This window comes from Vipera ursinii (assembly GCF_947247035.1).
Source record: "Vipera ursinii genome assembly, chromosome: 11".
NCBI lineage: Eukaryota > Metazoa > Chordata > Lepidosauria > Squamata > Viperidae > Vipera > Vipera ursinii.
This window is the reverse complement of record NC_139524.1, coordinates 1,285,044-1,301,976: the sequence shown is the minus strand read 5'-3', so window position 1 is coordinate 1,301,976 and position 16,933 is coordinate 1,285,044. Positions and strand designations below refer to the sequence as shown.

General features: G+C 44.4%; 1 protein-coding gene across 1 annotated transcript; it reads right to left on the bottom strand.

Annotated features, from left to right (window-relative positions):
- Window positions 1–457: 457 nt before the first annotated feature.
- LOC310645494 (uncharacterized protein) lies at window positions 458–4,347 on the bottom strand. Its single transcript, XM_083371264.1, has 2 exons — window positions 3,991–4,347; window positions 458–1,473 (listed from the first exon to the last, which is right to left on the bottom strand). The coding sequence occupies exons 1-2, from the start codon at window positions 4,117–4,119 to the stop codon at window positions 634–636; spliced, it is 969 nt and encodes a 322-aa protein (XP_083227390.1). The 5' UTR covers window positions 4,120–4,347; the 3' UTR covers window positions 458–633.
- Between the last annotated feature and the right edge of the window lie 12,586 nt (window positions 4,348–16,933).

Below are 16,933 nucleotides of genomic sequence, written 5' to 3'. Positions count from 1 at the left end.
CTTGTGAGCTGATAGCTCATGTCTTCTTGTAAAACAGCTCTGAAACTCAGGGCCTGGGCTTTTATCTAGCCACCCTGTGTGTACCCAAGAAAGCACTCTACTTAGTGCCTTGTCTGCTGCCATTTCTGCAGCTATGTCCCCTGCATGGAAGGGAAACTCTGGCAAGTCCTGAATGGACAAAACGCCGGCTGCTGCGTCCAGATCTGGTTCAACTTGTGGCAGTGGAAGCCTGCTCAGGCCATCTGCATGGTCCATTTCTTTGCCGGGTTTGTGAATCAGCTTAAGTGTATAAGCTGATAAAAAAATAGACCATCTCAGCATTCTAGGGGATAATATCTGGGGTGTCTGTCTGTCTGTTGTTTGGTTCAGACAGACGAATGACTCAGTGAGGTTTAACAGCAAAAAGGTTTATTCAATACACATATGTCAACTGACAACTGTCAAATAACACTGGCTTTTATACTCGAGCTGTTTAAACTGTATCCAATCACAAGCCCGGGTTTTCCCGCCTTTACAACATTAACCAATAATTGCACCAGAATCTCCCGCTTCAAAGGAACCTTCTTTGCAACAAGCTACTGACATATTTGCAACAAAGCTACTGACATAACACCCCTTCCCCCCCAGTTGATGTTATTTGTTGACGTAATCTCTCAAGTATTTGGGTGGCCTATGGACCCTAGATGGGTATCTATTGGTTTGGTTACTTAAGTCATTGTTAACTGACTGTCTGATTGGCTGGCTTATATTTATGGGTCTGGAATTTTGAATTACAGGCTCTGAAGATTCCCTACTAACAGATTGTGATTGCAGTTGTGTTTGTTGTTGTTGCTCAGGTACTGCTGGCCTGTTCATAGGGGACAGCTCCCAGTCAATTTGACAATGTTGTGGGTTAGCTGTAGTCACACTGGTTTGAATTTCCGCTTCACCGCTAACTGGCAAGTTGTTTCGATTAAGCCAAGATGCAGTATCACCCCCGTGTACGTTTTGACCCCCATCGACTGGCATACTTCCGGCAACTCTCTTCCTTAATTGATCAATATGTCTTTTACTTATTCTATTCCCTTCCCCCTCAATGGTGTAAGACAACGGCCCCATTATGTCAATGACTACCCCAGGAACCCATTTGTCCCCCTGTCCATAGTTTCTGGCCCAGACTAAGTCTCCAATTTTGAAGGACCTGTTTGGGATGTCAGGTTCAGCACTTGAGGGTAGTTTGTCAGGATGTAACCTGTCCAGTTTGGTGGTTAGCCGTTTGCCCCACCTCATTTCCGCAGGGCTTTTCCCGGTAGCCGTGCAAGGGGTTGTGTGTTGGGTCAGCAAAAAGTCTGCAAGTCTTTGGTGCCAGTCGCCACGGATGATTCGCTTCAAGGCGTCTTTGGTGGTTCTCACGTTGCATTCAGCCAAGCCATTGGTGGACGGGTGGAAGGGTGCTGATGTTGCATGTCTAATCGAGTTGGCCCTGAGGAAATCCTGAAATTCAACAGAGGTGAATTGGGGCCCATTATCCGATACAATCACATCAGGTAACCTGTGAGTGGCAAAGAGGCCCCTTAGAACCTGTATTGTTCTACTAGATGTCATTGAATTAACAGGCACTACCTCCAGCCACCGAGAGAAGCTGTCCACCACAACTAGGAAGGTTAAGCCTTGAAATGGCCCTGCAAAATCAATGTGAATCCTAGACCAAGGATTCCTGGCCAATTCCCACTTATGTGTGTGTGTGTGTGGCAGCTCTGGTCTAGGTCGCTGACACAAATAACATCCTGAAACGCATTCTTCAATATCTTTATCAAGCCCTGGCCACCACAAATGACTTCTAGCTAATGCCTTCATTCGCACAATTCCAGGGTGACCCTCATGTAATTCCGTTAAAACTGTAGTTCTGTGAAGTTCAGGAATAACAACACGGTTGCCCCACAATATACATCCCAAATGGGATGATAGTTCATTCTTCCTCCTAAAATATGGGATGTACTTGGCATCAGGGTTAGTACTAGGCCAACCACCAAGAACCCAGGTCATAATCCTTTTGAGAATATGGTCTTTTTTAGTAGCCTCAGCTATTTCTTTAGCAGTTAAGGGGCATTCAGGAATTTCCTGTAATGACATAATTTGTCCTACTGGGGCAGGGTCCTCCTCTGTGTTGGTTAAAGGCAGTCTACTAAGGGCATCTGCATGGCCCATTTCCTTACCAGGTCTATCTTGCAGTGAGAATGAATATGCTGAGAGGAAAATTGACCACCTCAGCATTCTGGGAGACATTATTTGGGGTGTCTGTTTATCAGTGGTAAACAGTCCCAATAATGGTTTGTGATCAGTGAGTATGGTAAAGTTCCTACCATAAAGGTAATCATGGAACTTTTTTTACTCCTGCCACGATTGCTAATGCTTCTCTATCAATCTGTGCATAATTCCGTTCAGCTTTGGTAAGCGTCCTGGAATAGTATGCAATTGGCTTTTGAATGCCCTGACTATCCATGTGACTGATAACAGCCCCCACACCATAAGGTGAAGCATCACAAGCTAAGTAAATTGGTTTATTCTCAATAAAATGAGTAACTGTGGATTGGCTTGAAAGAATATCTTTTAATGTTTGAAAACTGACTCTATGTTTATCTTGCCACTGCCATGGGGTTTTTCTATCTAATAGTCTATGTAGTGGTTCCGCGATCGCAGCTTTATGTGGCAAGAATGTATGATAAAAATTGACTAATCCTAAAAAGGCTTGTAATTCTGCCTTGTTTTTTGGTTCTGGTGCCAATTTGATTGCCTTAATTTTATCAGGTGTAGGGTGAATTCCATTTTTATCTATCCTAAATCCTAAAAATTCTGTGGATTTAACTCCAATACAGCACTTTTCCTTTTTTAATTTAAGTCCAGCCCCCCTAAATCTTCCCAGTACCTGTTCCAGACGCTCAGCTAATATTTCTTCATTTCTTCCAGCTATTAGAACATCATCAAAGTAAGGGCATACACCAGGTATGCCCTTTAAGGTCCTCTCCATCACCTCCTGGAAGATACCTGGAGCTGCTGCAATACCAAATTGCAGTCTGTGGACTCGGAACGCCCCCTTGTGGGTAACAATAGTTTGAGCTTCAGCAGCCTCCCTGGAAACAGTAAGTTGCAAATACGCCTGCGCCAAGTCTAACTTGGCAAATATGGCGCCGTCCTGTATCGTGGCGAGGACCTGCTTCACCGTCGGGACCGGGTAAGCATGCTTTTTCATTCCTAGGTTCAGGGTGGCTTTGTAATCAGCGCAGATCCTCACATCCCCATTAGGTTTAAGGGGTGTGACGATCGGCGTCTCCCACAAACCACCCTCGACCGGTTCTAGAACACCTTGGCCTACAAGCTTATCGAGCTCGGCCTCGATTTTTTGCTTAAGGGCGAAAGGCACCCGTCGGGCCTTAAGCCTGATGGGTTTAACCGATGGGTCTAAATTAAAATTAATTGGGGGTCCTTTATATTTACCCAAAGACCCATCAAATACGTCTGCGAATTCATCGCAGACAGATTTGAGGGTCTTATTATTAATAACGGTGTTTATTCCCCCGACCCAAATTCCCAGGGCAGGAAACCAGTTAAGGCCTATTAAACTAGTTCTATGGCCTTCTGTAACTATTAAGTCTAGTATTCCATTAAACCCCTTATATTTAACTCTAAGGGTAACTTTTCCCTTAATTTTTATTGGGGTTTTTTGGAAGTCTGCCAATTGAATTTTGGTTGAACTAAGTGGAATTTTGCGACCACTTTTAAGTTCAATCTTTTTAATGGTCTCACTTGAAATTATGGACACTGAGGCCCCAGAATCAATTTCCATTTTGCAAGGAATTCCTTGCAACTGGACTACAATTTTTAATTTTGATCCCAAAATGTGATTTATTTTTCTCTTCCCTATGTGATTAACTCGCGCCACCTCCCTGCGGTTGGGGTATTGTGCCCATGGTCTAGGGGTCTCCTTGCCACTATAGTGAGGGGTTACATTACCTTCGGGCCAAACGTCGATTTCGTGTAGACGATTGTCGCGTGCACGACCCCTGCAAATGGCTTGAATGTGGCCGGTCTTTCCGCACAATCTGCATCTGGCAGAGCAGAATCTGCATGTTGCTCGGGCATGATTTCCCCCGCAGCTTCCACATCGGTTGTTGCTGTCGCGCTGTCTAGCTGGAACTTCTCTCGGTTGTCGTTGCGGTGTTGTTGGTTGTCGTTGTGGTGTTGTTGTTTGGAATCGGCGACTCGGTTCTGGTCCTTCACTGCGGAATGGTTTTGCCGCCATTTTTCCAAACCGCCTGGTGACTTCGGCTATGTCGGCTTCCCATTGTGGGTCCACCTCCCCGCAGTCCACAGGGCTTTCTTGGTTTATTTTGGCAGAAGCAGCCATGCTATTGCGGGGGGGGGGTCGCGATACCCAGTGGATTCATAAGTCAAAAGTTCATCAAGGACTTCTTGCAAGTCGCCGGTGGGCTTAGCGATAATTCTATTTTGTAACTGCTTGTCACGTAACCCGAGCACCACTCTGTCCCGGATTCTTATTTCTAAGTTATCATATTTACAACATACCGCTGCTTCTCTGACTGCCACAACGAATTTTGTTATTGACTCGCCCGGTCTCTGATTTCGTTTTTCAAAGATGCGCCGCCAAAAGAGTTCTGATCTTCTTGGTGTAAAATGTACCTTTAATTTGGCCAGTAAGTCGGCGTACGAAACGCTTGACACTAGCAATGGTTGACACCTATCAGGTGTGCCACAGATAGTCAGTAAGGCAGCCGCCTTTTTCCGGTCGTCGGTTATGCCGTTCACTAGCAAAAATCCTTTGACCTGTCCCACATATTCTTCCCAGTCCTCTGGGAAGTTTGAATCGAATTCTTTTAAAGAACCAATTTGCGCCATTCGGAGGTTTGAGGATTCCGCCGCGGCCGCTTGCAGTTGACTGTGAATTTTTAAATTTGCCGCTTTACGCGCAGCTGCTTGTCGCCGATCCTTCACTAGTCCGCCGTCTATCCCATCCTCGTCGCCAGTTGTTTGGTTCAGACAGACGAATGACTCAGTGAGGTTTAACAGCAAAAAGGTTTATTCAATACACATATGTCAACTGACAACTGTCAAATAACACTGGCTTTTATACTCGAGCTGTTTAAACTGTATCCAATCACAAGCCCGGGTTTTCCTGCCTTTACAACATTAACCAATAATTGCACCAGAATCTCCCGCTTCAAAGGAACCTTCTTTGCAACAAGCTACTGACATATTTGCAACAAAGCTACTGACATAACATCTGTAGTGAATAAACCTACTGGTGGTTTATGGTCTGTGAACACCGTGAAGTCCCTGCCATATACAGTTGCAAAAAAAAGTATGTAAACCCTTTGGGATTACGTGGAGTTTTGCATGAATTGGCCATAAAATGCGTTCTAAACGTCATGTAAGTCACAACAATAGAAAAACACAGTCTGCTTAAAATAATACTACACAAACATTAGCTGTTGTCATGTTTTAATTGAACATAAGATGGAAACATTCACAGTGCAGGGTGGAAAAAGTATGTGAACCTTTGGACTTAATAACTGGTTGACCCTCCTTTGGCAGCAATAACCTCAACCAAACATTTCCTGTAGTTGCAAATCAGACCAGCACAATGATCTGGAGTAATTATGGACCACTCCTCTTCACAAAACTGTTTCAGTGTAGCAATATTCTTGGGATGTCTGGCATGAATCGCTCTCTTAAGGTCATGCCACAGCATTTCAATCGGGTTGAGGTCAGGATTCTGACTGGGCCACTCCAGAAGGCGTATTCTGTTCTGTTGAAGCCATTGTTTTGTTGAATTACTTGTATGCTTTGGGTCATTGTCCTGTTGCATCACCCATTCTCTGCGGAGCTTCAGTTGGCGGACAGATGGTCGTACGTTTTTCTGCAAAATGTTCTGATAAACTCTGGAATTCATTTTCCCATCAATGACAACAATCCGTCCAGGCCCTGAGGCAGCAAAGCAGCCCCAAACCATGATGCTCCCTCCGCCATGTTTCACAGTGGGGATGAGGTTTTGTTGTTGGTGTGCTGTGCCTTTTTTTCTCCACACATAATGTTGTGTGTTTTTCCCAAACAACTCAATTTTGGTTTCATCTGTCCACAGTATATTTTGCCAGTAGTGTTGTGGAACATCCAGGTGCTCTTTTGCAAACTTCAAATGTGCTGCAATTTTTTTTGAACAGCAATGGCTTCCTCTATGGTGTCCTCCCATGTACTCCATTCTTGTTTAATGTTTTCCTTATTGTAGATGTGTCAACAAAAATGCTAGCATGTGCCAGAGATTTCTGTAGGTCTTTAGCTGGCACTCTAGGATTCTTCTTTACCTCATTAAGCATTATGCGCTGTGCTCTTGCAGTCATTTTTACAGGATGACCACGCCTAGGGAGAGTAGCAACAGTGCTAAACTTTCTCCATTTGTAGACAGTCTGTCTTACCGTGGACACATGAACATCAAGGCTTTTGGAGATACCTTTATAACCCTTTCCAGCTTCATGCAAGTCAACAATTCTTGATCATAGGTCTTCTGAGAGCTCTTTTCTGCGAGGCATGGTTCACATCAGACAGTGCTTCTTGAGACCAGTAAACCCAAAACAGGTGTGTGTTTTTAAAGGGCAGGACAGCTGTCAGCAACACATCCAATATCATCACACTGATTGGAGTCAAGGTTGGCTCACTCCTGGCTCCAATTAGCTCTTGGAGAAGTCATTAGGCTAGGGGTTCACATACTTTTTCCACCCTGCACTGTGAATGTTTACATGTTATGTTCAATTACAACAACAGCTTTATTGATTAGCCCTTGGGCCATATCAAAGTGCAAAGTTCCAGCAACAAACCGTCACCAAAACTTGATAAAAGCAATCCAAAATGGAATTTGATAAAATACAATTTAAAATGGAATTAAAATAAAATACAATTTAAGATGAATAGTAATAAAATACAAATTTAAGATATAGATAAAATATGATAACATTATATTTCGGAGTCGCCCTTGCAATCTACCCCAATCAGTCCCACATATGCAGATCTTAACCGGATCATTTTGTTTAAATACTGTGCTACGTTAAATGTTATTTTCAAGTTATGACCGGACATAAGATAAGTTATTTTGATATGGGGATCCCAATGGGTCATTTGTTTGGTATATAGACCAAGATACCTGTCTCTCACCCTCTTATACAGACAACAGTCAAATAGGATGTGAGCCAGGTCCTCTACCTCTGCCGCTCCGCAAATGCAGAGACGCTCATTGTACGGTATAGCATGAAATCTCCCATGTCTGACCATTGTATCAAGCTGTTTGAATCTCGCTCTCGTAAATATCTCCCTAAGATGTTTTGGGAGTTGTAACTTCAAATAACTGTCCACTTGAAAAGTACATTTGTATTTACTCAGCCATTTCAAGTTACCCACCTTACTAAGGATAGCTATATCAGTTTGTGCTCCGTAGTCAATAAGGCTCCTCTCATCTGGGATTTGGTTGAGGAGGACCGTGCGGACCTGGCTTGCATTACGGAGACCTGGTTGGGCCCAGAGGGAGGTGTCCCTCTGGTCGATATCCGCCCACCAGGTTTCCGGGTGCTTCACCAGCCTTGGGCTCAGGGTAGGGGTGGGGGTGTGGCAGTAGTTGTGAGGGAGACCTTATGTCCGCGGGAGGCCACCGTTGTCCAGATAGACGGGTGTGAGTCTCTCCTCCTGAGATGTGGCCCTAGGGCTCAATTGGGCTTGCTGCTGGTGTACTTTTCACCTAGTCGCGTAGCAGCAGCCCTGCCTGAGCTTCTCGACATCCTCTCGGGGTTGGTGGTTGAGTTCCCCAAATTTATGATTTTGGGTGACTTTAATCTACCATCCCTGGGGGGATCATCTGAGTTAGCTCAGGAGTTCATGGCTTCCATGACGGCCATGGACCTGATGCAAGTAATTCAGGGCCCAACTCATGGGGGGGGGTCACACGCTCGATTTGATTTTTCTATCTGGACGGTGGTTAGATGATCTGGGTGGGGGTTCTCCAATTGTTATGCCCCTGTCATGGACCGATCATCACCTCCTGCGGTTGGTCTTCCGTTTTGCCACTCCCTGTCGTGGGGTCGTTGAACCAACAAGATGGTTCTGCCCTAGGCGCTTAATGGACCCTGAGCGGTTCCAGGCAGTGCTTGGGTCCCCACCTGCCGCCTTTGCTCACAGCTTGGCCGATGCCTTAGTGGAAGCCTGGGAAAAGGCAGCCATGGAGGCACTCGACCAAGTTGTACCCATGCGGCCCCTGACCCAGTGCAGATCCCAGTGGGCTCCGTGGTTCTATGCGGAGCTCCAGGAAATGAAGCGTCAGAGACGGGGCCTAGAGAGCTGTTGGAGATCCAGCCGGTCTGAATCCGACCGATTGCGACTAAGGTCCTCTACGAGGTCTTATCTCGCAGCGATGAGGACGGCAAGGTCTTTGCTACCCTCATCGCGTCCGCAGATAATCGCCCAGCTGCCCTGTTTAGGGTGACTCGCTCCCTCCTTAATCAGGAGGTGAGGGAGGAGCCCTTGCAGGGTCGTGCCGAGGAGTTTAGCCAACATCTGTCGGACAAAATCGCTTGGATCCAGACCGGTTTGGACTCCGACTGGGTAGAGTCTGACGGTGAAGACATGGGCAGTCTTGGTGATGTCATCTGGGATGAGTTTGATCCTGTGACTCTGGAAGAGGTGGACAGGATTATGGGGAAGCTGAGCTCCACCATGTGTTTATTGGACCTGTGCCCCTCCTGGCTGGTTTATGCGGCTCGGGAGGGGACACGAGACTGGCTTCAGGCAGTGATAACTGCTTCTTTGAGTGAGGGCAGTTTTCCCACCGCCTTGAAGGAGGCAGAGGTGAGACCCCTCCTCAAGAAGCCTGCCCTGGACCCAGCTGTTTTAATCAACTATCGTCTGGTCTCCAACCTTCGCTTTCTTGTGAAGGTTGTTGAGAGTGTGGTGGCGCATCAGCTCCCTTTGTTCCTGGAGGAAGCTGATTATCTGGACCCATACCAATCGGGCTTCAGGCCTGGGTACAGCACAGAGACGGCATTGGTCGCACTGGTGAATGATCTCTGGCGGGCTCGGGACAGGGGTTGTCCTAGTCCTATTAGACCTCTCAGCGGCTTTTGATACCATCGACCATGGTATCTTACTGCAGCGTCTCAGGGGGAGTGGGAGGCACCGTTTTACGGTGATTCTCCTCCTACCTCCTGGGACGTTCGCAGTCGGTGTTGGCAGGAGGGCAAAGGTCGAAATTAAGGCCACTCGTTTGTGGAGTTCCTCAGGGGTCGGTCCTCTCGCCTCTCCTGTTCAACATCTATATGAAGCCACTGGGTGAGATCATTGGTGGTTTTGGGGTTGGGTATCATCAATATGCTGATGATACCCAGCTTTTCATCTCTACCCCAAACCACCCCAGTGATGCCCTCGATGTGATGTCCCGTTGCCTGGAGGCAGTTCGGGTCTGGATGGGGAGGAACAGTTCAGCTCAATCCCGACAAGACTGAGTGGTTGTACGTGCCGGCATCTCGGGAAATTCAGATTATTCCATCTCTAATCATGGGGGGGGGTGAGATATTATCCCCCGTAGATAGGGCTCGCAACTTGGGTGTACTCCTAGATTCACAGCTCACCTTGGAAGATCATATAGGAGCTGTGACTAGGGGGGCCTTCGCCCAGGTTTGCCTGGTGTGCCAGTTGTGGCCCTATCTGGACCGGGATGCCTTGCGTACGGCCTTAAAATGGTGCACCAAGAGACGCTCTGGCCAGGAACATAGCTTGCCGGCTATCCTGCGGAAGTCGCTTACGTACTCCACCGCTGGTCTGCCCCGCTGGTGGACGTTGAGGACCTCGGCTTCGGCATGATGCACCTGCGAAACGTCCTCAAACCGGACTCATAGGGCATCCAGGAAAAGCCCGACATGCTCGCTATAGAGGTCCGCTGCCCTTGAGGACTACTGGGAGGCTTCAGCTGGTGCAGAATGCGGCCACGCGAGTGGTGGTGGGGGCTTCCCGATACTCCCATGTAACACCTCTACTCCGCAAGCTGCATTGGCTTCCGGTTGCCCTCCGGGTGAGATTCAAGGTGCTGGTAATGACCTATAAAGCCCTAAATGGCATGGGTCCAGACTACCTATGGGAGCACCTGCTGCCGGCATCAACTTCCCTTTGTCCAGTGCGCTCCCACAGAGAGGGCCTCCTCAGGGTGCCGTCGGTCAAAGAGTGTCAACTGGCGGCCCCCAGGGGGAGGGCTTTCTCTGCGGGCGCGCTAGACCATTGGAACCATTTACCGGTTGAGCTCCGGATGGCTCCTGACCTTCGTCCTTCCGCCGTGACCTAAAAACTTACTTATTTGAACAAGCCGGCCTGGTCTGATGGGTGTGGGGTATTTTAATATTAATTTTATTAATTTTTATTGTAATTTGGGCTACACTATTTAATTCTTTCTTAAATTTTGTACATTGTATTTTTTATTGTATTGCCCTGTACACCACCCTGAGTCCTTCGGGAGACGGGTGGTTTAGAAATTAAATTATTATTATTATTATTATTATTATTATTATTATTATTATTATTATTATTATTATTATTATTATTATTATTATTATTATTATTTCCTTAATTCTTTGGGCAACTCTTTTTTTAGATTGTTCTCCTGTTACGCAAGAAACAGGAAGGCCACAGCTTCTTACAAAATTTGTTAGTTTGGTGATCCAGGAGATTTGTGATTGTAGTTTTATTTGTTCTAGTAGGCATAATTTGGGGAGTCTATCAGTCTCCATTTCATTAACTTTGCACCAGTAGTTATAAGCGCTAATTTTAGATAAAGCCTGAATTGTATGAATTCCCAATTCAGCTCTAACTGCTGCAGCAGATGTTCTCGGATCTACACCCAAAATACATCTCAGATGCTGGGACTGTGTTTGTTCTAAAACTGTGGTTGAATAAAGACCCCAAATTTCTGCTCCATACAAGAGCATTGTCGTAACCTTAGCCTTATAAACCTTGAGTAATGGAGCTAGGGACCCTGGGTAACTATGGTTCTTTAGTTTGAGCAATAAGTTCAAACGGGCTTTTGCTCTAAATGTACTCTGTTGATGATGGCAGGCCCAAGATCCAGTCTTGGAAAAAGTTACTCCCAAATATACAAAGGTATTAACCTGCTCAATTGGTTCACCATCTAATTGCCACTTATGTATCTGATGGTTTCTTCCAAACACCATTATTTTCAATTTGGATTTGCTAATGATTAGGGAGTTATCCTGGCAATAAGAGCTGAATCTTCTTAATAGCCTACGTAATCCTACTTGTGAGTATGATAATAAAACCATATCATCAGCATAAAGCAAGCTGTTACAGTAAGTGTTTAGGATCATCGGTATGTGTACCATGGTATCCTTCATTAACCCTGGCAAGTCATTGATGTATAAATTAAATAATAATGGGGCCAGGATACACCCTTGCCTTATCCCTTTATTTGTGTGAATCCTGTTAGTCAGGGCCCCATTAACCCCATACCACACCCTCAAACAGGTACTTGTGTAAAGGGCTTTAATCAAGGCCAGGAGTCTGGGTTCTATTTTAAGAGATGTCAATTTACTCCATAGTACGTCTCTATTTACCATATCAAATGCTGCTGTAAGGTCTATAAAAGCAGCAAACAGGGGTCTCCTCTTATAGGCATATTTGGCAATTAGATGGTTCAAGACAAAGCAGTTATCAATAGTAGATCTGTTTTGTCTAAAACCTGCTTGTTCTTCTGTGCAGATGTTGTTTTCCTCTACCCAGATTTCAATTCTGTTCAAAAGGTACCTAGCATATATTTTTGCTACAATGTCAATCAGGCTGATAGGCCTATAATTACTAGGATCCTTTTTATTCCCTTTTTTATATATGGGGACAACTATTGCCATCTTCCACCCATCTGGTATATGGCAGGTGTTATTTATGTGTGTAAAAAGACCTGCTAATACAGGGCCCCACCAGTTGGGAAATTTCTTAAATAATTCTGCTGGTAAAAAATCCTCGCCTGGGGCTTTATTGCTCTTTAAGCTTTTAATGATGGACTGTGTCTCCTTTTCTGAGACTGGTGGCCAAGGGGGGGAGAGTTCTAGGATTTACCAAATCACTGTTTAAAAATAATTTATTTACTGGTTCTGTGGGGGCAAACAAGCACTGATAATAATTCTCCCAGTCCGCAGCAGAGATTGGTATGTCAAATGCAAATCTCCGTTCCTTCAGGATACCTGCTACAGAGTGCCAAAATAATACTGAATTATGACTTCTGGCAGCCAACTCAAGTTCTGACCAGATTGAAATGGCAAAACGTTTTTTCTTTAATGTTATAGTTTTTTTATATTTCCTTCTTGTGTGCAGCATCTTAGCTTGTATATGGGCAGTAGGATTCCTCTGGGCAAGCCTCATGGCTGCCTTCAATTTCTTTTTCTGTCGCTGGCAATCAGGATCAAACCAGCGAGGTCTACCCACTTGGGCTCTTTTTGTAGTAGGTTTAGCTGTTAGGTGTTTCTTCAGTATGTTACAAAGATTGGAGAATGCATTGAAGGCTGACATCCAGTCAGTAGTAGATGACTGTATTGTTCTAGCCCACTTAGTAGCATTCTCTATTTTAAGGCATTCTAATATTGCCTTAAAACTTTGGCCCAAATTAACCTTTTATTTTGGGTCACCTCTACCTTTTTGGTGAGCCATCTGTCAGCCATGTTATATGGTCTTAAATCTGAGCAGCCTCGCAATGTCACACTTACAGGCTGATGGTCACTATTGTCGCTAAGGTGTACTGTGACCTCTGAGAAGAGGTCAGCCTTATCTCTAGACACACAAAAGAGATCCAGTACACTACTTGAATTGGCTGAGTGGTATGTATAAGGGTATGTATAATTCTTGTCCTTACCTCCCAAAATTTGGAGATTACCCTTAAAAATTAAGGAGACTAGGAGCAGGCCAGCAGCATTACTTTTACAGTCTCTCGAGAGCCACTGAGGATGGTTATCAAAGAACTCCCCTGGGATTCCCTTCTTCTGGGCAAGCTCATACAGAGAGGGACCCAGTCTAGCGTTCAGATCTCCTAATAATACCACTATGGACTGAGGGTACAGTATAGATATATCTTCTAAGATAACTTCCAAGCCCATCCAATATTCCAAATTATAGTGCTGGGGTGTGCTTGGAGGAATGTGCACATTTACCAATATTAACTCAAACTGGTCATATTCAAATTTGACAGCTAGAAAGTACGGATACTTATCTTCATTATATAATTTCTCTCCCTACCATTGCAACTCTTGCTTTATAAGAATGCATAGCCCACCAGAGGGTCTCCCTTTGTTCTTTGTTTTTAGAGCTGGGGAGGCTGCTGCAGAGTGCTGTCTCTTCCTTCTTTTCCCCATTCAGGTTTGTTAAAACAGGTTTAAAAAAAAGTTTAAAACTATGGTTTAAAAGGTTGAAATGGGTTAAAAATGGGTTTAAAAAGTTTAAAAGGGCTAGGTTAAAATACAATATTAAAAGAGGTTAAAAAGTTAAAATAAAAATAAAGTAAAATAAAATAAAACTTTTACTTTTGGAGGAGCTCTTTACAGCCTTTGCTGCCTCTCCACTATCTTGGCTCCGCCCCTCACTTCTGTTATGTTCAATTAAAACATGACAACAGCTAATGTTTCTGTAGTATTATTTTAAGCAGACTGTGTTTTTCTATTGTTGTGACTTACATGACGTTTAACGCGCATTTTATGGCCAATTCATGTAAAACTCCACGTAATCCCAAAGGGTTCACATACTTTTTCTTGCAACTATAAGTAGTTGTGGAATTTTTTAACTCCAGCTACAATGGCCAATGCCTCTTTGTCAATTTGAACGTAATTATGCTCAGCCGAGGACAGTGTCCTTGAATAAAAAGCAATTGGAACTTGAGTTCCATCTTTCTCTAAGTGACTCAAGACTGCACCCACCCCGTATGGGGATGCGTCACATGCTAAGCAAAGTGGTTTAGACTCCTTGAAATGAGTGATAGTGGAACTGACCAACAGAAGTGCCTTCAATTCTTGAAAACTTTTTTTGTGAATGCTAGTCCACTTCCAAGAAGCATTTTTATCTAAGAGCCTGTGAAGCGGCTCCGCCACTGCGGCCTTGTTAGGAAGGAACGCATGGTAAAAATTGAGGAGGCCCAGGAATGCCTGTAGCTTTCCTTTTGTTTTAGGGCTAGGTGCCATCTGAATGGCTTTTACTTTAGACTCAGCAGGGTGGATGCCATCAGCATCAATGCGAAACCCCAAGAATTCAGTCGAAGGGACCCCAATACTGCACTTATTCTTTTTGTTGAGGCTTGCTTCTCACAGCCTTTGCAGGATGGCTCTGAGCCTCCTGGCTAGCACCTCAGTGGATTCTCCGGCAATAAGCACGTCATCAGAATAGGGGCAAACTTCCGGAATGCCCTTGAGTGTACATTCCATGATGCCCTGAAAAATGTCTGGGGCTACACTGACCCCAAATTGCAGGCGCTTTACTTTAAACACCCCCCTGTGGATCACAATTGTCTGTGCTGTGGCTGTGGCCTCATCAACAGGCAGTTGCTGATAGGCCTGAGCCAAATCTAATTTCACAAAAATGGTGCCACCCTGCAAGGATGCCAGGATGTGGCTTACTACTGGGACTGGGTATGCATGTTGTTTGAGGGCCCGGTTAATTGTGCATTTATAATCTGCACAGATTTTGACTTCCCCCGTTGGCTTTTAGTGGTGTTACAATAGGAGTTTCTCACTCCCCACCATCTACTGGTTGCAACACGCCCTGTTCAACAAGTTTATCTAATTCAGTGTCTATTTTGTGCTTGAGGGCAAATGGGACCCTACAAGGCTTGATCCTGACTGGCACTACATTCGGGTCTTCCAGCAATTACCACATGGTGTTCCCTTAACAAAGCAAGCCCAATACCAAGCACTCCAGAACTAAGAAGTAATTTCCTGATAGAACAATTAATGAGTTAGAACAACTTGCCTCCAGCAGTTGTGAATGCTTCAACTTTCGAAGTTTTTAAGAAGAGACTGGACATCCATTTATCTGAAATGGTACAGGGTTTTCTACCTAAGCAGCGGGTTGGACTAGAAGACCTTCAAGATCTTTTCCAATTCTGTTATTCAAGTTAAATAAGCTCATTTTATAATGCATGGCATTAAGAGCCCCTTCTGGAAAGAGACCAGCAGTTTTAGTCTATGAAATCATTAATATTCCAGGAACAGATTACAATCTCTGGGTTCCCTCCCCCCTGTTGTTTACTGTATGTGGTTTTTAGAGACAGTTTGTATGTTTTGTTAAGCTTTTTTTTGTTTGAGGTACTTTTTAATTTTGGGAGCTGCCAAAAGTCACTGAGATGAGATGTGTGAATGAATGAATGAATGAATGAATGAATGAATGAATGAATGAATGAATGAATGAAACAAACAGACAGACAGACAGACAGACAGACAGACAGACAAACTCACTAAACTCAGCTGGGGCTTACTTTGGAGTAGACGTAGAATGGACAGTTGCTAAGAAGTCCTGCAGATTTGTCATCTTGAAACACAGTTATCATGGGCAATCCATCACTGGAAATTTTTAAGAAGAGACTAGACATTCACCTGTCTGAGATGGTATAGGTTCTCCTACTTGAGCAGGGGGCTGGACTAGAAGACCTCCAAGGTCTATTCTATTCTATTCTATTCTATTCTATTCTATTCTATTCTATTATTCTATTCTATTCTATTCTATTCTATTCTATTCTATTCTATTCTATTCTATTCTATTCTATTCTATTCTATTCTATTCTATTCTATTCTATTCTATTCTATTAGTAAATAGGAAAAGAGCTCTCTTTTACATGGTTCTCAGGCTGTGGCTAACCAAGACTGATAAAAGATTAAGGAAGGGGAGAATTCGATGAAAAGTGTAATGTAAACCATAAAACAGGCAAATCTCAGTTAAAAACGAATACATCTCTCAAAGTTAAGGCTAGGAGTGTTGCACTGCAGAAATTCAGATGACCACAATTCTACATCTTCTTTGTCACTTTTCTACCATCTGGTGGACATTCAGGATTATCACCACATGTCCCTTTTCAAATTGTCCCCAGACAGGGCCCACTGGGGGTGGGGAGGGCAGGAAGGAATGTCAAGATGGCAGCTGCAGTTCTGGCATCCAAATCCCACTTCTCTTACAAGGTGTCACCCGTTTTACAACAGGTAATCATTGATGGTCATGTTTGCCATCTGGCCTTTTTTGACCCCTGAGGGGTATCTCGATACAAAAAGTGATGCTGAGGCCTTAGAAAGAGTACAGAGAAGAGCAATGAAGATGTTAACAGGCTAAACCGTATAATGAACCTAGCAGGAACTGGCTATATCTGTCTAATGAACAGAAGGATGACATGATAGAGGTCTTCTAGTATCTGAAGGGCTATCACAGAGAAGAGACAGTCTATTTATTCTTCAAAGCACCTGAGGGCAGGACAAAAAGCAATGGAGGGAAGTTAATCAGAGGGAGATTCAAGCTGAAACTAAGAGGGAAATTCTTGATAGTGAAAATGATTAATCAATAGAACAGCTTCCCAGAGTTGTGGGTGTTCCATCGCTGGAGGTCTTCAAGAAAAGATTCGACAGCCATTTGTTCAGAATGGTATAAGGACTCCTGCCTTGGGCAGGAGATTGGACTAGAAGACCTCCAAAGACCCTTTTCAACCTATGATTCTACAATCTCCTGATGGCCAAACCATGAATCGGACCAGTCAAATGCTGGGTTTGTTTGTCCCTGGTGCAAAGTTGTCAACACAAGGTGGGAAATTGCAACCCATTTACTCTGTGCAGCAGAAAGAAGTGTGCTCTAGGGACTACATCACAAATCCAGAGACCCCAATGCA